General features: G+C 42.4%; 1 protein-coding gene across 5 annotated transcripts in view; it reads right to left on the bottom strand.

Annotated features, from left to right (window-relative positions):
- The window catches only part of IQSEC3 (IQ motif and Sec7 domain ArfGEF 3), a 100,462-nt gene that overhangs the window by 56,176 nt on the left and 22,917 nt on the right, over positions 1-21,369 (bottom strand). For all 5 annotated transcript variants that reach the window (XM_051784898.1, XM_051784901.1, XM_051784900.1 and 2 more), the window contains one exon: positions 987-1,067. In XM_051784898.1, the coding sequence (XP_051640858.1) occupies positions 987-1,067 (81 nt within the window). Of the gene's footprint in view, positions 1-986; positions 1,068-21,369 lie in introns of those variants that run through there.

The following is a 21,369-nucleotide window of genomic DNA, read 5'->3' as shown; positions in this document are numbered from 1 at the left end:
AGAACAAACAAGAGGAATATAATTTTAAAAATGCTGTAGCCTCACTAATGCTGTAGCCTCACTCTGCCCAGTTCAGAGCCCTCCCTAGTAACTCAGGCTTCTTACCAAAGGTCAGATGTAAAAGTCTAGCAGTGTGATGAGAGAAATCTTTAAAGAGAAAACTCTTTGCTGTTGACAGAATGGTGATGAGGGCTGAGAAAAAGGAGATGATCTGTAAGATGGAAGTGTGGGAAGTTGTGAGAAGAGAAGGACATGGCAAGAACAGAAGGACAAGGCCAAGCACAGAAGCTATATGCAGTACATGCATCTCAAGTACTTTTGAAGCTCCTTGGACCCCTTGCTCTTGGCACTGATGTCTCTCACTGATGGGGGAGGGCTACGAGAATTGCTGGTGTCCCCACACCTGGCTGGACTGGATACAAGTTGGTGATAGTTAATAGTACCTGTCTATAATTGTTCTCTGCTGGCAAGCTCAGACCATTTCAACACATGTAAAACTGCTCCCCCTTCCCTGTCTCAGGGTGAGAGACAGAACCCTGAGTTTGGTGACTTTTGCTGTAGCTTAGAGGTTATGGATCAATACTGTGTCCAGGAACCTTACAGTGTGGGGTAGCTAATTTGAAGGAGAAGAGTGAAGCATGTGTATGTCAGTGTCCCTGTGACACAGAAGGGTAAGAAAAGGTACAAGTGTGAATGTGGATTGATGGAAGCAGATGTTTGAAGAGAGGTTGAAAATACCTTTTTGAAAGTGAATGGGTGTGTGAGAGTGGAGGCCAGAGAGGGTTTGCAAGCAATTACACAACAGTACAAACAGTAATCTCTGGGAGTGAAAAGAGACAGACAGCAGTGCTGGGGACATGGGACATAAGGGATGATGGTGGAGGATTGGCATGTATAATACGTGAGTTTTGTCTGGGGCAAGAAGATTAGTAATGGATGATAAGGAAGTAGGAAAAATAAAGGTCTGGCTGGCAGCAATTTCCCACCTTGGTGAGGAGTCTGGAGATGAAGGCTTCTGCTCCGCGTCAGCTGCTGGGCAACAGAACTGGTGTAAAACAGTTTCATTCCTGTAAGAAAAAACAAACCATAGTAGGTCAGTGTTCAGTTCATTTAGCAGAAAACTCAAGGGAGAATGTCTTTTTCAGAGCTGTTCCAAGGGGACAGCGAACCCCAGTGATGCTGAAAGAGTAATCTAATTATTACATTAATATTTTGTACTCCAAGGTGCTGGGGAGCAGGGAGAAGGCGGCTGGTTGGAAATTCTATTTCCATCTATCTTCATCTCCCTTACCTTACCTGTCCTGCTGTTGATGTCAAGCCATAGAGAATGGGACAAAAGTGCCCAAATAAAAAGTTTTCCTTCTACCAGTACCTGTCTCATGATCCCATACACCTCATGAAAAATGGTTTTATCTGTCTCTAACTTTTATTTCTTTTGCAACAGAAATATGCTCTTAGATATGTTTCTATACATTGTAATGCAAAGTAGTTGATTTTTACTTGAGAGTGGCTAAATTACCTCTGCAGATAATTTTCCTGAAACCTCCCTAGAGCAGAGAAATTGCCTTAGCACATCATCACTGGACATTACCAGGAACAGTAGTGGAAAACTGACAGGACAAGCACAAGTAGAGGGGCTCAGACCATGACAAGGAGGAAGAGATCATAGCAGAGAAAAGCAAAACCATAAGAAGTGGCAAACTTAAGCAAAACAGGAAAACAGAAGACTAAAAATGGGTTTACTAGATAAGAAAGACAAAGGAATTCATCCAAAGTAAGAAATCCTAGTGCTACAGAAATTTTTGACACTAGGCTATCAACTCCATTAGGTAGGTTTATTGGAAGAGATCAATTATGGTATTTGGTAGCTCAAGCTTGGTGTCTCAAAAGAGGGCCCCCAAGCAAAGAAATGCCTGGACAATGATATCCTTACAACCTAAACTCCCCATCCCTCATGTGACAGTCTGGACCAACAGCATTATTAGAGTCTGGGGTTTTCACACCCTGCATTGGTTTGGTATTTTGTTGCCAAGTGGTTGTCTTGTGCTCATCTTCATTTCCTCCTTACATCAGTTTCAGTGGGGGTTTTGGTCAGTTCTGTAGTCAATATAATATGTTTTCTACAGTTCATATATCCATGACCTATGGGCTGTCCACTCCATCTATTAATTTGTAAGTAATATTTAAGCTACAGCTGTGTCTATTCTAACTATTATTAATGTTCAGACTGTTACCTTCAAGTTTCCCTACAATCTCTCCTTGACTTACACAATACAGCCATATAGTTCAGATAAAATTCAACTTGCAGCTCAACAATTCTAAGTACTTATGTCAAGCAAGTACTTGGCTACCTTCAAATAATATAAAGTTTTCAACACCTAGACCAAACTTCCAAAACTGCTCACTAATCTCGAATGACTTGTTCTTGGGGTCCATTACCTGAAAGCATTTGTAAGCAGCCTGGTTTTCCTGGGTGTTGGGCACTTATCATGGCATTGGAACCAGTAAGAGCTGCTCATCACCTCCAAAAATTAGATCCTTTGAAGAGAGCTCCAGGGAGGCCCTTCAGCATATATCATCAGCCAATTTTGAACATGCTGACCTTCACCCATGAAAAGGAGTCACTAAAAAGAGTCTCAGTGCTAAGGGGGGAAAGTACTAGGGGAATGGAAAAGAAAATGAAAAGAGAAGAAGAAAAGCAGGGGAGACAAAGCAGGCTGAATCCTCAAGTAGCATAAAAGCACCCTGTCTCCAAGTCAGCGGAACACCATTTAGAGCTCTCAGTGCTACTGTGGAGACCCAGGGTTCAAATGCAGTCATCTCCTTTTAAAAATATTTTTGCAGCTTCTAACCCAGACATAAGCAGTACAGCTAAGTCTCCTGGCTTGTCTTGGGGGTCTCAGATTCTTCCAAAGGCCCTGCCACACTTTCCATCACTTTGAAATGTGAATCTTATCACCTTTGTCTTTTTCAAAATCTGATAGACATAGCCACAAAGATACCTAAATTACAGACAAGGATGATACTTTTCCCAGCTTGTTTAATAAAACAAACTGCTTAATTCTTCCACTTCCTTGGCTACAATGGCTTCTCAAAAGGAATCGTTCCCTAGAAACAACAGGACTGTCAGGAGCAGCACAGCAAGGGGAAGACAAAAGCATTAGCTTTACCTCACTGACCTCTAACCATGCCCTCAGTCTCTGCCTGTGACATATAACCTACTGGAAAAGAGAGGACATGTTTGTGTGATGTGTCAACTTCATCTCCTTGGCCTTCCACTTCTGAAACTACCCAGTTCACACCCCTTCCCTCTGGCCAGTCTGGTTATTGTTGGTTCTCACTACGTTGTTTCCAATTTAAACTTCTCAGGTGGCATGCAGCTATCTGACTGATGTGCCCAAAAATTACTTGTGTTGTCTTTTCACTGAAGCAAGTGGGCAAATCACATTTGAGTCTATGTTCAAGCAGGCTCACACAAGTACTCCAGCTCCTACATCCTCTCACACTGCTTCCAGCTAGAATCTGTCAAGACTTTTCTGATAAAATTTTGGTTTCGTATAAAAAAACTGATTCATCAAATTTAAACTAACTGGTGAAAACCTCTAGGGTTTAAAAAAGATTCTTCAAATTTACAGGGGTTTGCTTGGACTTTCTGGCAAGCTGCTGGAGGGCCATGCCTCCACCTCTCACATCTCTAGTGCAGCTATGCCATACGAGTAGCCTCTTGGAGAGGGGCTATCAAGTTTTCCACCCTGCCCAGATCCCAAAGCAGCAAAGCTGGGAGCTGGCTAGTCCATGCAGTGTGGAGCACCTGTGCCAAGGCAGTCAGCTCCTAAAAGCAGCCCTGGAGTCACAGACATCGTCAGCTGCAGTGTGGCAATGCACAAGGCTCTCAGCTGATTCAGCAACAGCTGGTATCCATTCTGAGGTGAATTCTTCATTTCAAAAGTATTATATGTTGGCATTTCCTACTCTCATCTATACAAGATCTGACAGGGATAAAAAAAAGGGGCCTATTTCCAGAAAAAAGTAACAACGTACTTTTAAATCACAGAATCATGGAATCATTTACGTTGAAAAAGACACTTAAGATCATTGAGTCCAACCATTATTCCAGCACTGCCACGGCCACCACTAAACCACATCCCTAAGCACCACATCTACATGTCTTTCAATTACCTCCAGGGATGGTCACTGCACCACTTCCCTGGGCAGCTCATTCCAATGCCTGACCACCTTTTCAATGAAGAAATTTTTCTTAATATCCAATCTCAACCTTCCCTGGGCAACTTGAGGCCATTTCCTCTTGTCTTATTGCTTGTTACTTAGGAGGAGAGACCAACATCCACTTGGCTACAACCTCCTTTCAGGAATAAGGTTCCCCTTGAGCCTCCTTTTCCTCAGGCTAAAAACTTCCAGCTCCTGTAGTCGCTCCTCATAAAACTTGTGCTCTAGACCCCTCACCAGCTACCAAATGGAATCTTCCAGAAGACAAACACCCCAAATTTCAGCCATTTCTAATCTAAACATTTCCCTAACTTTACACTGTTCTCTGCTTTTATTCGAACAGCAGATGCACCACTTCAATTCCTAATTACACATGAAGAAAGCAAACAAGAGGGCGGGAAAACATAGGGGAAAAGAGGAAGGAATAAGGATATACAAAAAAATGCAAAATAGAAGCCTGTATATAGATGAAATGCCTTGCTAGTTAATTATCATGGTAGAAACACAAAGCAAAGTAAAGTGGAAACAGTGAAAGGAAGAGTGGGGTGAAGCTTCAGGACTTTAGGTTCAGTCTCTTGTGGGTGTTTTAAGAAAAAAACATTTCACAAAATCTCTTCAGAGAATCAGCATGTTCTGAGCACTGCAGCTGCACAGTCAGTTGTTGATTCTGGTTCTCATATGTCCTTAACACCAGCCATGGGTATTTTCTGCCCAGAACAGAGTCATCTTGAACCTCTGAAATCTCAAGATCTCTGAAGTAATTGTGCCCTTTACATGCCACTACCAGATGTTGATCATGCTCACAGGCAGAAATCTGTCTCCAGGCCATTTGGGATCCTTGTGTCCCCTTCTGGGGGCCAGGACTCCCATGGAGAAGCCACCAGGGAGGTGGTGAAGAGCAGATACTGCCTGATGGAAGTAAATATATGAGGTGTAAATGGGTATTCCAAAACTGTGCTGAAAGCTCTTCCCCTGACTGGGTGCAGGGAAGGAGATTTCTTTATTCCTATTAAATCCAAATTCCCCAAATGCCTAAGAGCAGTTGGGAGCTCTGGGGCTGTTTACATTCTTCTTTTACAGCCTGCTTCTCCTTCTCTTTTCTGCAACCCAGACATGCACCACAGGGAATGGGTTTCACCTTGAAGACTACCCTTGTTCATTTTTCTCCTTTCCATCTCTTGATCCTGCATGTATCTGATATTTTGCAAATCCATGACCTCGCTTTTGCAGCACAGTACCCATAAAGGAGCAGGGTTAACTTGCTATGGAAGAAGTGGACTTATTCCCACCCTGAAGAGTCTGTATTAATTGTTGGCAGAACAAAGCAGCTCTCATCTGGGTGCAAAAGGTAAGTGTCCTAGGGCCTTACTACCACTTCTAAGCCTCAAGTAAGTACCCCAGGAAAGCAACTGTCTTCTTAACACTATGAAGTCTTCAGGTAAGATGTTGGTTTTGTTGATGTGATTCAAGAGGGCCTGTCAGGGTTGTAATGGCTGGTGGCTACCTGGATTTCATTCCCCTGTGGTATCATCAACCTTTGCAGATTTAAAGTGAATCTTGAGATATTTAGTATCTGTCAGAAGTCAGTGTAAGACTTTTCGTGGTGGGTTGTTTTTTTTTTTCCTTTCTGTGTTTTCTTTTCATTTTGTTTTTAAACAAATCTTACTTCATAAGTCAGAAAGCCTACATAAAACTTGAATATGAGGCCCCTGAGGAGTTCAACACTAGAAAGCATAAGGTTTGTTCTTGCCTTTGAAAAACGGGGAGGAAGGCAATGTGACTTCAGTAACACTAGATTCAGACTCATTACTTTGGGGTGCTGATCCATAATTTTGTTTCTTTTAAAATGCTTCAGGTAGGTGGCAATAGTCTACTGATTAAAAGGGTAGGTCCAGGGCTTGCTTTTTTTGCCTGTTTATTCCTCTGTGTCCTCTGCCTTCCCTTCCTCAGACTTGTAAACCCTTGCAGATACGGAAATTAAACAAACACTATCACAGGCAGATCAGGCAGGTGATTGTGGTGACAATTTCTCCCCATCTGTCAGGATACTGCTGATCTGTTCCGTTTCCAATTTATTGCTTTAGAAATAAACAAATTACTATGCCTTGGACTGGACTCTGATGAAAGCTTGGAAGGGAAAACCAGCAAGAAAAAAGGTGTTCTGGGTGGGTGGAGCTGGGTGGTACAAAAGAGGAAGAGGCTAGCAGAGAGGAGGAGGCATGCTGAGGTACATCTTGCCAGCACTATGAGACCAGTGTGTGGAGGAGCAGCAGAGGACAAGGGCAAGCGTAGATGCAAAAGAAGGACTGGGAACAGCCTGAGCCTGTCAGTGCTTTGCTCCATCTAGCTGGGACGCACGCTCCGGAGGCAAGGATTTGACAGTCCAGACCTATCTTAAATGCAGAGAAAGCTTGGCCCATGCTGTCAATTGAAACATTAGCCCCCTCTCCTCAGAGAGAAAACAGCTGACTGAATTTTATTCAGTTGTCCTCAACATTGCTCCTGACAAGAGGTATCCTCCAGCCAGCTGCCTGCAGCCTCAATAGGGGTATCTGTGAATTAACTGTCCAGCCACAGCAATTCCTGCTGTGATGAACTTTAGAGAGCCTTGTGCCAAACCTCCTGGCTAGCACAAGCTGTCTAGTCAGCTCAGGAGTTAGCTCTACCTTTCCGCCTTCTCAGAAAGTTGGACTGTGCTGCAAAGGGGCCCCCTGACTAATGCTGCTTTTTACAGCCATGGATCCCATGGGGCTAAGCTTCTCTTTTCTTAAAAACAGGTGTTGTAGAGGGAACAAGAGTTGAGCTGCAAAAGTTGAAAGTCTCTGTAGCTACCTAGCTTGCACATCACAGGGCCAAAGGAGAGCAAACTTCCCTAAAATTGCCTTAGTGCTGTATCTTCCCTTTGGACAAGTGCCATAAAGTGGGGCTTTATGATCTGCATTGCCCACCCTAAGCATCAGTGCCCACTAGTTTAGCACTGATGATAGCTGTCTTGAAATAGAGATGCCTGTCTGCTGAGAGCTGCACTATGGTAAACAAGTCTAACCTGTTTTTCTTCTCCTGCACCCCCACAAAAGCAAACCCCCAACCCAGACACCATATGGAAAACGGTGGTGCTCCCTGCTCTCCAGCAGTCAGCTTTAATTAAACAAATACCCTGTGTGGCCTGTTCCCAAAGATAAAGAGCAGCTATGTGTTTTTCTGCATGAATGATTTTAGACTACAAGAAATGCCAAAACAAGACAGAATGAAAATTGCTCTCACTACGGGTACACAGCGCGTGTTTCTCTCTGTCATGCTGCAACACCCGTGCATCCCACGGTGACTGCCGCCCTGGTCAGCTCTGTAGGATTGCTGGCATGAACCCTAGATGAAGATCACTGGCTTTCCCAACTGCCAGTACTTAACTAACCCCTGTATCCCGGTCCTTGAGCCCTACTGGCCTGTGTGTTCTGTAGCCTTGCCCTTGGCCCAAACACACAGCAAGTTCTTAGAAATCTGACAATGCTGAAAGGTGATCCCTCAAGCAATGTTCCATCAGTAAATAAATAGTCCAACTCACGCAGCCTTCCCTTTAAAACTCCACTTTTTGAAGAAAAGCTAGAGGCTTTGATCAGAAGTCATTGTTTGTAGCCCTGGATATCTCAGCTTTCCTGGAGTCTTTTGCTACTTGTCTCTATCTTGCGTTTTTTTGGATAGCTGCCAAGAGAACAGATGGAGTCACAGAAAATCATGGCCTAGTAGGGGAAGATTAAAGGCAGAGAGAGTCAAAGGAGAACTGAACTCATCTCAGATTAAGTTTTACTGGCTGTTATCTTTCTTAAAATGAGTACTGGAGAACCACAAACAGGAACTATTCAGCAATGAGAAATTTATGAAAGGCCAGTTGCACCGTCTTCTGACTCCCCCAAAATTACAGCTTAATGTTACCTCTGCAAAGCTAATGTGACACAACCTAGCTAAGGTTAGCTGCAGACCTTACTCCTTCTATCATCCCCCTTCTGTGATAGATCTATTTTTGACTCCAGTCAACCTGGAACTGAGAGTTGGAGTAAGATCTCAAAGAGGCAGTGTTTCCAAAAGAGTACCTTCTAGCAACTAGCTGTTTCTCCCCTGGTTCTTCACTCTTCACTCCAAAATACCTCCACTAAAACTTTCTATTGCTCATCTCAATTGAAGGGCTGTTTTGGAGGCAGTTGAGTATGGGCAGAGTTTATATTGCAAAGAAGCCATACATGATTAAAAATAAATTCAAGGTAATTTCTGTAATTCAAGTTCTTTAACTCCTTGTAAGTCTGATGGCCTCCTCATTGTTATGGGATACTGTTGAGGGAAAGAATTTGACAAGATTCAGAGAGGAACTGAACACTTTAAAGATTATCCTGTTACAATAGTTAATGCCATGTCTTCCTGAACAGTTGGTTTCTCAGTTTACTTTAGTCCATATAAATGGCAAGCATTTCTCCTGTACTCTTACTTTTACTCACTCTTACCTTGAAGAAATTCTTTGGAGAAAAGCCAGTGTATAGGACTCAAACTTATCAGCATTAGAAAGCAGCTTTTATGGGAGTCCTATAGCTGTCTACTGTGACTGTTTTTTACTCTTCCCTCTTGAACATCTGATGTTGGCTATCTCTGAAAAACAGCTATACAAACCAGATTCACAAATGTGACTGACTGAGATCTCCTGTGTTAAGGGGCAAGAGGCTTATTAGCCAAGATACTGAAGTGTAGGAGTGCAATGAGACTGAAAATGTCATGTTATTTTACATTTCCAGTAACTACTACAATCCCAACCTGAGTTACCTGCCAGAAATGAAAAATCAAATATGTCTGGTAGCCAGGAACTTGGCTTGCCTTGAACATCTCATGAGTATTGGAGAGAATGTCTTCTGCCATGATGTTTCTCTATAAATTTGATTATCAAAAGATCAGCGCTCATCCTCTAAAACCTACTTAGTGCCTGCTTAATCATCATCTTGTTTCTTGGTACAAATTCATTTTAAGTCATACATCCTTCATATAGCATTACTATAAATTCCTTTTTTTAGTGCTAGGGGATGGGATGAAGATGGAATTCCCATTGACAGAGTATTTACATTTTTTCACTGGGATATGTTAATTTTAGAGCTCCTATAAAATATCTTAAAACAAATTGCCCTTGCTAGCATAAAATACCATATGCATACACTACTGTTTGGAAAGTGAAAATCCAATGTGACACACTGACGCAAATGTGTGTCTTTGAGCTACTGCGTGTTCTTCAGAACAGCACAGCTTGGAAGAATAAGCACAAGGCACCGTGCTGGGGAAATGGAATTTCCTGTGTTGGAGGAAGAAGATCTGGGCCAATGCTGCTGTGATCTGATCTTTTTTTGGTTAGCTCGTTGGGCGACTATAACAGATATGTCAAATATGCCATTCATTTATCACCATCTGCTTCTAGGGATGGAGATATTAATGCCATATCTTCCTGAACAGTTGGTTTCTCAGCTTACTTTAGTCCATAAAAGTGGTAGGCATTTCTCCTGTACATCTTCACTCTCACCTTGAAGAAATTCTCGGGGGAAGTGTGGGCATGACTGGCAGATGAGTGCATGGATTTTGGAAAGAAATTGTGGTGTTTTGCACCAATTTCAGTACAAAGAACATGATCAACAGAAAGATGAGTGTGGATGTGTCCTAAAGAAGGTCTGAGCACACAGTGATAGACTCTCTTTAATGTAAGGTGGCATTCTTTGGCTTAGGGTCAGAGTCAGCAATGTGTCTGGGAGATGGTGAAAATGAACCATGGTCTCTTGTGTTCTGGCTCAGTAGGGTCTGCTCCTCTGCCACAGACTTAGACACGCTGTTTTCTCTTGGTGACAGGCTACTTGGCAGAAAGATGTCACCTGTGGATTCACCATGTTCAGTGAAAATTGCTGCTGACAAGTCCATTTTGTTACCCAAAAGCATTTGAAGGAAATCTCATCCATTTATCAAGTCCACCAGGAGTGGTTGGGCTAAGAGCCAGATTTTCCCTATGTGCTAGAAATGGGCAAGAATGGAAGAAGGAATGGGATATACTCAGGAATCAGCTGCACGGGGATAGTCCATACTGGGTCCAGTCTGACAGATATCTCCTTCTGACAGCTGAAAGATGATCCGAAAACTCGGATCAGTTTTTGTACCCACTTCCAGCCCTCCTCGTGCTTAAGTGGGGCATTATTTTGTGCAATTTAATGGTTCTTGGTGCTTCACCTACAATGGGATGAAATAACTTACATAAGGTAAACTAAGGATGATACACTCACTCTCAGTTAGCTGTGGACTAACTCTATTACAGCCAGAGACAGTCTAAGTGACAGACACTGTACACAGGAGGAAACCTTAGATCAAGAATCTACTGTACAAAGAAAGTTGTATCCTTAAATTAGTAACCATAATGCATTGCATACACATGCAGTGCCTTCTTAAAAGGCAGCAGTCTGAAGGGATTTGGAAATAGTACTCAACTTGCATGGAACAAAACATTCCAATTTGAGCCATGTGGATGGCCTGGGAGAAGCTAGCATTGCCAAAAGCTTTCTGTAGAGCCATGCTTGTATCTCTGATGTTGCCATGTTGGTGTCTCTCATGGAATTACTAGTTGATGAAATACTCTTTGGGTTTATGGGGGTGCTTCTCATGCTCTCCTATGTGCCCAGTGGAAGTGATTCACTCTGAAGCTTCTCTTCTTGCTATTAATTTCTTTCCTAAGGCATAGTAGGAGCAGGGATGAGGGAGATGATTGTACTTGCTAATTGATTTCCAGGAAGAAACTTCCCGGGTGGAAGAGAGTTTGTCATTAGCTGCTAGAGGGGACCTGCCTCTCCTGAAATGTCTTTGAATCACAGGTCAACTGGGAGTCCATTTAAATTGAATCTCTCTATTCCAGAGAAGCATCAGCCACACAGAGCATGGCTGTCTGCTAATTGGATTGGTGCTTCGTAGGCACTCAGAGCAAGGAGGCAGAGTGGCCACGATGGAAGGAAACACTGTATATTGGACTGTGCAGCAGTTCAGTGTGTACCATCAGCCTTGTTTAGATCCTCTGTCAGTGGTGGAAACAGTTGATGACTTACTGTGCTAGACAAGTCACAACATCATTAGCTTTGACTTGCTAACAGGCTGAGTAGTGGCATTCAGAAGAAACAGCTACTGTATAAAAGAGCAATCTGATATTCTAAGTGTATGTGCACCTCTAGTCATGTGGAGGGGACCCTCTAGTGACACATGCAACACTCACTGGCAGTGAGCAGAGGTTTAATAAGTTGTAGCCAAAACTATACTTCAGATATCACAACTAGGAAGCTGCTATGTAAATCCAAAGCATGTGTGAGGGGGAGTTTGTGTAAGTTCCTGAAATAATTTAAGTTAAATAATTACCATAAACAGAAGCTGTATCAATTAATTACTTACTGGAAAGATGGTATATTAATACAAAACTATTTTTCCAAGATAATGTGTGACCTTTCCAGGACAGTATCCCTCTCTTCCAACTATCTTCAATATCATCATTTCTTTTAAAGGTTATATATGTAATGGAATAATTACATGTCTGCAAATGTATGCTGATAGTGACCTTCTGTAGCTTTGAAACATCTTTCCATACCTCTTCGTTTTGTACTATGCAAAGGCCCTTTCTTCTTTGTTCAAATAATAGATTTATAACTACCTAAAATGGAAATAGCTGGCAAAAGCTCACTTTTAATTACAGTGATAAGCATTCTCCAAATCCCCTCCAGTACCTCATATAATAATTATAGTTTGTCAGCCTAATACCAATGAGCATGTGGTCCTCCTAAAGGGATCCAGAACTAGCACTCTTCCTGAATGCTCTGCTAGCATAGCAAACACCTTTTTTCTTCTCTCCTATTTTGGGCCAATACGTATGAACACTATAAAAAAGCTGAGGCTTGTGTTAGTGGAATTGGCAACCCCTTTCGTAATTACTGTGACTGTGAGACATAAAAGGAATTTAGGTCTCTTCCTCAGTAAGAATAAATTATTTTTATTTTTTGAATAAGTGTCAGAATTGGACTCGGTAAAAGGATTTTTGTTATGACTGAGTATTAAATCTTGTTTTAATCAGGCTTGCACTTCTTACTGGCTTCTCACTCATGCAACTCACGTTTAGCCCCTTAGTGCAGGAAGAAAGCCCTGGAATTTTCCAGAGGCTAAAATTCAAGTATCCCCCAGCACTGGTCATATGACACAAAGCTAAATGAAGGAGTGATGTTGAGTAATTCAGAATCCCATAAACATGCAAATTAGCTGTATAAACAGAAATGGCTCAGCCCTGAGCTCTTCACGCACCTTAGCAACCGTGTTCTGTAGACCCGTCCCTGCACAGCAATGCATGGCCAGATGTGCTGCTCGTACCCCTGCAGTTCTGGGCACTTGCAGGCAGCTCTGGATGCCAGCACATCATGACAGTGAATTGCACCAGTTTCTAAAGACAAGCTCAAAAGCTCGTTCCTACCACGCTGGGCTGATGCACTCAGTGTAAGCTGTGGTTTTATTCTGCATACTCACCAAAGATTACCGAGATGGTCTGTGGGGTAGATCCAGCTGCCTAGTGCTGAGCTGCTCTGGCTCTGCTGTTGAGGCTTGACATAAAACAGTCTAACACGAGGAGTGCAGTTGAATGCAGTGAGGAAGATCATGGCTTGGCTTGCAGAAGGCGGCTTCAGGCTCTGGGTTTGGGGCCTTGGCTGTGGAAAACCAGTTACTACCACACCTGTAGGTGCTTGGGGCTGTTGCATCAATGACACCCACAACTGAAAGTGGAGGGGTTTCCTAACAGGCAAGGACACAAGGGAAATCAGGAATGCAGAACTGGATGTAGGCTGCTTGGTTGCATACACAAGGCTAACTTTGCTATTCCCTGGTGCTTCAGAGCCGAGCTGCTTCTGCTGTGGGAAGGAGAGCAGAAGAAAAGTGTAGAACCAGTTGCAGAGTTGACTCTAATGCCTCAAGGGACAGATAGCAATAGTCACCACTTTCAGGGGAAATTTAATTTCCCCATTTCCCTTCCACACACACCCATGTGCTTCCACCAGGGCCTTGACATATGGAAAGCAGGAAGCATTCAAGGCTGCTTGTGGACACAGCAGCTGGCTGACACCAAGAGCAGTTAAATTTGCATATCTAATTGTCCTGGAAGGAAAGTACCATTGGGCACCAATGCAAAGGGGGAGAGGATGCAACTTTAATGCTCGGCACATGACCATCACAGATATTTGATTTTGAGTTAAGAAGAGATTTCACAGTTTCTTGAGGCTTCATAAACTTCTGACCTTGCCAAAGTTGCAGAAGAACAGGTGGAATTAATGAGGTATTCTAAGATTTGGAAAATCTGTGAAAGTTGTTCCCTTTCCCCATCTGAACTGTTCAATAATTCCTGAGATTTATAACTAGTAGAACATACAATGTACCATCAAATCAATTTATCAAGAGGATGACAGCTTAGATTAGTTTTAGACCCAGGAGCTGGATTATTTTATAGTCTGTCTGGTGCAGCAGCACTGGGAAAAAAATCACCTCAAAAATGGAGAAGGTATCACTTCTCAGCCTCATGTCTTGCATACACTAATTGGTCATCTACATCCTGTCTCAGAACTGAGATAGAAATGTCAGCTAACACTCATATATGTACTTGGCCAAAAGAGCAGTGCTTCAGTCAGTGATGACTATCGAACCTATACAGCCTGCACCTGCAGCCATTTGTACAGCTCATCTGGAATTAAATCAGCTACTTATGTCTGTCTCAAATACTGGATCTCTCTGTAGGGCCTTATTCCAGCTTAGCTTGTGCCTTTTGGGGATTCTTAACTTGCTAAAGTTAAGACTTACAAACCCACTACTGTTCTCTACTTAATAAAGCTTTGAGTTTCCCATCATGTGCTGGAGTCCTTTGTTTCATTTCTTTGGAGAAAAAAAATGTATATAATGTGTGGTTGTGGAAACATAAACATGAGAGATTTTCCTGTATTACAGGAGCCCGATTTCTGCAGAGATATTTCAGGAAAGTTTCACAAACAATTATTAGAAATCAGAGTGAGGAGTTGTGGGACCGATTATGTTTTTGCTCCTGAAACAAGAATGGCTGATGCAGACCTTCTGAACTCTGTGCTACTTACAGCTGGGCAATCTCCTCTAACAAATGAGAGTTAACAAGTTTGCTTCAGTACCCTTGTGCCAACAGGGCTGTAGCATAAGCTGACACCATGAGGCTCAGCATAAGCTGGCAGTGCTATTTGTGCTTTCACACTTTGGCTGTGAAGCTACAGCAGGGATGGTTTCAGACCCCAGATGCTGGGATGTGACAATACTTCCCATTTTGGGAATAGGCAACAGCAGTGGCAGTATCTGCATCTGTGGTTACTTTAGCACTAGGAGCTGTTGAAATCTTGGTTCTTGTGGTGAACACATTCTGCCTAGACTCTAGTTTAGCCTTGGAGGCTGTGTGATAGGGGATATTCCACTCTTGGCAGCAACTGTTCTGTATAAAAGTGTGTAGCGCATGAAGAGATCCCAGAGCTGTAGAAAAGGTGTTGTGAAGAGACATGAAGCTTCTTACATGAAAAACAACCTCATAAAAATAAGGTTTTAGTAAAAAATAAACCGGGCACACTGCTGGCTCATGTTCAGATGGCACTCCCAGGTCCTTTTCCACTGGGCAGCTTTCCAGTCACTCTGACCTCAGCGTGTAGCACTGCCTGGGATTGTTGTGACACAAGTGCAGGACCCAGCACTTCACCTTGTTGAACTTCATACCACTGGCTTGGCCCATCGATCCAGCCTGTTCAGATCCCTCTGCAGAGCCTTCCTACCCTCCAGCAGAGCAACACTCCTGCCCATCTTGGTGTTATTGGGCTTTGCACCTTTGTGCAGAACAACTGAATCCTCCCACCTTTTTAGACATGTTGAAGATCACCATCTCTTTTTTTTTTTTCAAAGTAGTTTACCAGGATAACTGTAATATATAAGAAGTTTCAGGCCCATTTCCATGTCCTCAGCTACTAGGCACTTTAATTCCTGTACCTCTAGGAGCAGCCACTACCTTAACAATTTTCCCACTTGTGTCTACACTATACAGTCTTAAGACAGTGAAGATCATATTGCTAGTTTTGACCCAGCACAGACAAGTCTCAAAGGAAGAGTATGTTGGGATGTTCCAGCAGGATGCTATTTTGGAACCTGCAAGGTCTTAGAATAGCAATATTTTTCCTTGCCAAAGTACTGCTCTTGAAATAACTTAAGTGGAAGAGCCTGTCTTTCTCATTAGGTCTTATGATAGCAGGACTTGGATTCTATTCCCACATTCACTTCCAGTCACCCATTCTTAGTTGGCTGGAAACATAACTTCTCATCTTGTAAAACAGGTTGCATTACAGATTGGAGTCTCATGGTTAGGCTGCACTTGAATGGGCCATGCTTTTTTAGCATTTATTGAGATTTCGTAGTGATTACTGCCATAGGACAGCTCAAGCCCCTTTGCAAAACAGTGCTGAATTGTATAAAAGCATCAATAGAGAAAAAAAAAGGAGGTTTTTTGCTGCTTCAGCCATAGGATGTAACTGTTGGTCAGGACTCCATTGCATGTTTCAGGTTGTTGAGGGGCCGTCTGGAGCAATTGGCTTTCACTGTTTACGCAGTTGAAAATGCCTTGCTGGTCTGTGTGTTTTCAAGATATAAAGCTATTTAAAAAATATTCAGTAGTCAAACCCAGGGTGAATTTTTGTCATAGTGAAATTGAAGTACCAAGGGGAGACTGGATTTTGTGGAAAAGAATCATTTAAAAAGACACTTAAAGCAAAATACAACCCTACTCTAAATTTATTGCTATCAATAGCATTTCCATAGCCTATGCATGGATGGATCTGGTTTAGAGACTTGTAACTCCTATTTGAACAACAAGTTTAATGGGAATGTCAGCCCTTGATATCAGGAGAAGCAGGATTCTGGTCTTATAAAATAGTCAGGCAAATGACATGAATTTTATAATTTTTTTTCACTCTGTAGCTATGTGATTAAAATGAAAACAAATTACTGATATATTCAATGAACTTTGTGATATTTCCTACTCTAGGATCAGTTTGTCAGCTCCACTGGAGAATTGCATGGGTCCCATGGCAATGTTTCCATGCAATCCCCTTATCAACAGTTCTGAGACATGGTCAGAGGTTCTAGCAAAGGTTAACCATATGAGAAGTTATCCCACAGATAAACAAAAGCAAAAACATATGTACTAGGAGATTCCATATAAGCAAAAAAACTGGAAGGATTCCAGAAGATTGAAAGGTTTCCAATGATGTACACGGAGACCTCTGCATAGAGTCTGAGGTACAGAATATAAGGGAGGAGTTTGGAGGCCTCTGTGGAATTCTTAACCTTTTCAGATGAAACATATAATAACTTCTATCAATATGCTAGCCAGAAAAGAGTAAATAAAGCTTGCAATGTCTTTGACCACCTACTTGCTTGTGTAGGCATCAGTTCTACATCTAATCATCCTTTGTCCTTTAAGTTTTCTCAAGGCAGAACGGGTTTGATTGAAACAGAATGTACCCTGGCTGGCTACACACAGTCCTTTAGCATCGCTCTTCTGAATGCCAAACACTGGTCTTACTAAACTGTTAGCACTTCTGTACAGTGAGAAGGCCAGAGAATGCCCTAGAACTGCAATAAGGCACCACATGAATACTGTTTCCAAACTTTTTAATGTTTCCCAGCACATACAAAAGAGACAGCTGTCCAAGAGCAAGGGTTGAAATGGCATCTGATTGTTATTCATCTGGGATCTCCTCCAGCTCCACTAAAACAGTATTTCCACTGAGTTTGTATATAATCTGATTTCAAGTCCCATGCAGTGAATCCTAGCCAATTCAGCTCTTAAGGGTTGTCCTGACTCAAATGCTATCTGCATCCAAATGAAGGCTCTTCCTACTTATGAACAGATCTTATTCTTCTGTCTGTAGCATAAGAAATGTCATTTATTGCCATTTCAAGTGGGAGAATCAGTAAACAATATGGCTTCTCACACAGCAGCCTCCCCTAGCAATGCCTGTGTTGTCCTCCCTGTCTTCAATCTTTTTACACTTGTAACTAAACATTTTCAAATGTGAATATTCTACTGTGGGTGGCAGAATCAACAGCCTGATCTTAAGAGCCTCTAATGATTCCATCTTGAATACTTCTTGAACATGGGTTTAGAGAGAGATTATGGGTGCAAGGCATACAGTTCTGAAAAATCCACAGCTCACATATAATCCACAAAAATACTGAAGCAACAGCAAGTGAGGTGTGAACTGCCCCACTTTGTATAGAGTCTGTGTGCCAGTATTACAAAGTTCTACATGACTTACTGTGTTCCACTAAGTTGATGCTGAGAGCAGGCACAGCTTGCAGTAGAAGGAGGTGCGTGCTTCACTTTTAGGAAAAAAAAAAGCAGTAGTTCTTAGCTGCCCCATCTCCTCACTGAGATCAGTGAACCTCTTGTGGGTGGTAGGAACATTATTCAGCAATGTCTGGAAAGACCTTTGATCCTTGGGCTGAAGACACTTGGGAAGAGCAAAGTGGTGGTGGATGAAAGAACACTCCCCTGTGCTCCTGCTGCACGTCCCTTTGGGTGAGGGGTGATGATGATTCACTTAGGCACTCCAAGGAAGCATGAACTACTATGGCCTGTGCTGTGCTTGTTTTCTGAGGTAAACAGGAAATCTCAGACCTTGGTAATGTCAACTCTGAACTTCTCAGTAGGGCTAAATTCCGTTTGAAAGGAAAAGAGCAGCAGGAATGATCTCTATGTTTAGTTATCTCATGTCTTGTCTTACATCATCCTCTCATGAGTGTGCCAGAAGGGCAAAAGGAGACCTCTGATTGTCGTATAAATGACCTGCATAACAGGCTTTTCCAATTGTTGATATGGCATGTGGAAGACTGAGTGCACTGTGTTCCTCTTCTACCTAATTCTGAGTGACTGAAGAAGAAAATCTTTGTTCTAAATCTGTGGGAACTTGAACTTATGCTTCTCTATCTTCCCAAATGAGCTCTGAATCCAAAGAACTTTCCTGCAAAAATGCTAAGCTGAATCTGAATTTCAGCCTCCAAATTGATTTCTTAATATTCTCACTGGCAAATTGTGCCATTACTTTTGGAATGTCACATACATCTACAGATCTCATCATCAAAACATATTTAGATACCAAAATTTTTATCAATCTTTGTCAGAGACAAGCAGAACACCCTCTCCAGTTTTGTTTTCCTTGAGCTTTCCCATACAAGTCTTGCTTCTTTTTAGGGTCCATCTTCCACCTGCTGGGATAGGAAGTTGTTTTGTCACCCATATGTCTTGCTTTGAGCCACTGGAAAAATACAAATGTGGGTAAGAAATTTAAAACTGCCCCCCTGAGAGCTCTCTCACCAACTAGTGTTTGTAACTCAAACTGCTCCACCTAAACTGACTCAAAGAGAAAATGGAGTTGTTAAGCACAGTATGTGATTCTCTCCATCTGAGGCTCTCAAGTTCCAAATCTCAGTGCTGGCTTTGGGACAGCACTAGGAATGTTCCAGTAGGGCTGCCTGATTCAGCCCTACTCTACCTTTTGAAGTTGTGGCACCTTGTATTGTGTCTAAATTAAAATATGCTCTTGCATTAAAATAATACACTGAATTCAGCTTCAAAAGCTGTCTCAGAAACTGTCTCCCCTTTGTGACAAATGCACAGTCCCACTCATTTCTTTGCTCCACAAAGTGCTGTCAAACATGTCCAGTCATCCGGCGCTCGCTGCAGCAAAACTGTTCATCTCTCAAAGGCAGTGTTCTCAAAGCCCTTCACAAACCCCACTGGCAGACACCTCCTGCTACCCCCTGCAAGGGAAATGAGTAACACTCATCTAGTCACACAGAGGGAGGTGAAGTAAAACGAGGCAATACAATTTGCCCACTGTCACACAGCAAGCTTGTCTGTAGTGTGGAGCTCCTACCATTCTAACACCTCAGTCCTGGTTTCTAAGCAATAGTCCAAGCTTCCTCTCTATTCACCAGCTCAAACTACTGCAAAGGATTAAGTAGGCACTTAACATCATATTGAACAGGAGCCAAAAGAATTAATTTCACAGGAGAGAAAGAAACCAGCACAAAGAATTCAACAAGTTGGGGGGTGAAGAGCCTGTGTACTGATTAAAAGACAGAAACACTTAACTGCTAAAGCTTGTAGTTGTCAAATCTAGCCCTCCCGTACTCCTTCCTCTGCCCTGATTTGTGATACTTCAAAGAGCAAAAAGCCTCTCTACATGAGAGAGAAACTTTCTAGAGAACACAGTGCAAGTCACTTTTGCCCAGTGGTTCACCTCTCCAGGCGCTCTCCTAAAGGAAGTTCTTTTACTGGACAGGAGCCACAGGGAACTGGGCACCTCTCCTTGAGAAAGATGACGTCTGAATCCTGATGCTCTACTACATAGCCTAAACTCTGGTCCCAGAAGAGTAAGTCTGTCTCAGAAGCACTATGCTGTGCCTGAATTAAGTATTACCCTTGCTCTGCCAGGACTGCAGATGCCATGTAACCTGTCACTGGAATAGTAAATGAGCTCACATTAAAAGGCCTTGAACCTGAGCAGCGTAAACTTGGTCCTTGCAGGCTGAGCAAACCAAGCCATTCATTACAAGTAGCAAAGGTGACATGAAGTGAACTGGAATGAAATGGTTCACAGCACTAATAAACCACAGGAACAAGAATTAACCTGACCTGTAGTGCTCAGCTGTTACTCTTAAACCAGCTTTACACATATTTTAACCAGTCTCCTCCTTTCCAGAAGAGAACAAAGAACCTCAATAAGACAGTGAGAATCTGAGAGTCTCTAGTTATTCAGCAGCACACCAAATAAGCAATACCTTTCTGTTGAAACCACCACTAAAGCTCATCAAAGTGTTGCAACAGCATAAAAATGGGCACAGCAGCACAAAAATGGGCACAGCAGCACGTGGTTAATCATCTGCTTTTATGTTGAGAGTAGAGAAATAGAGCCCCTGATGTCTTCTTATGGAGAAAGAACCTTTTCCTGATTGAGCTAAAAGAAGATCTCTGTGAGAATGCGTAGGTGTCCTTAGGATTATTTCCTCCAGTCTCCAGCCTTTCTTAAGCCAAACATTCTCCATCTCTTCTACTACACTGCAAAAAGCAGATGGCACATATGCTTCAAGAAAACTAGAGATAAATGGTATGTCTAGAACTTGGGTCTATTTCATGGGATCATTAAAAATGTTCACTTTCCCAAGGCACACTTTAAGAATTTACTCGAGTCCTCACACCTTGCCTGCTTCCATTCAGGCGGAAAGTATATCAAGAAGTGGGAAGTGAAGCATAAGCAAGATACTTATTTTGGCTTGATATAATGAAATGATCAGATTGAAAAGTTGCAACATGCCCCAACAGGCAACATTAAATCTCTTTTACTATCTGATCATCACTAATAGCTACTTCAAGCAAAGGGGAAAATAAAATGGAGAGCCAGCAAAATCGAAATTTCAGTCAGCCAACAGGAACAAATACCAACAAACTTCCATATAAACATTTGAGATGTTCTCTCCTTATCACTCAACACAGACAAACAAAATAAAGACCTCACATAATGGAGTTTATCCTCTTTTATGATTGGTCCTAACAGATATTCCTTTATGTGGATCTTACAGTATGAGGAAAGAACAAGAAAGCAATGGGCCATACCATGCACACAGAATGGAAAGCAGCCTTTTCCCCTCTTCCATGTTGTCCTAGAACTGTACCTTGTCTTTGGTTTTAGGTTTGTGGAGGGCTTAGCTTTTGCAGATTCCCACAGGTGGAAATTCTTCTGCTGAGCCTGCCAGTAGAAAGGCCACCTTGCTATAACCGTGCTTGCTCATATGGAATAGCTGGAAATTTTCATTCCATTGCAACTTATGTCATCAATCCTGAGCACCACATCACTGTTGTGCAGGCTCCCTCCTCCTGCAGATTAATCTTGCTGCTTGGCATCAATGGAAGAGCTTTCAGAGTTGAGGAGTACTGGCACACTTGAATATTCAGCTAATCCTCTTTCAAAAGGCATTGTTGCTATTCTTGGAATAATGAGTAGGAAG

Source organism: Manacus candei, unplaced genomic scaffold (assembly GCF_025592945.1).
Source record: "Manacus candei isolate 608988 ecotype Guabito, Panama unplaced genomic scaffold, ASM2559294v1 h1tg000018l, whole genome shotgun sequence".
NCBI lineage: Eukaryota > Metazoa > Chordata > Aves > Passeriformes > Pipridae > Manacus > Manacus candei.
This window is presented reverse-complemented; position numbering and strand designations above follow the sequence as displayed.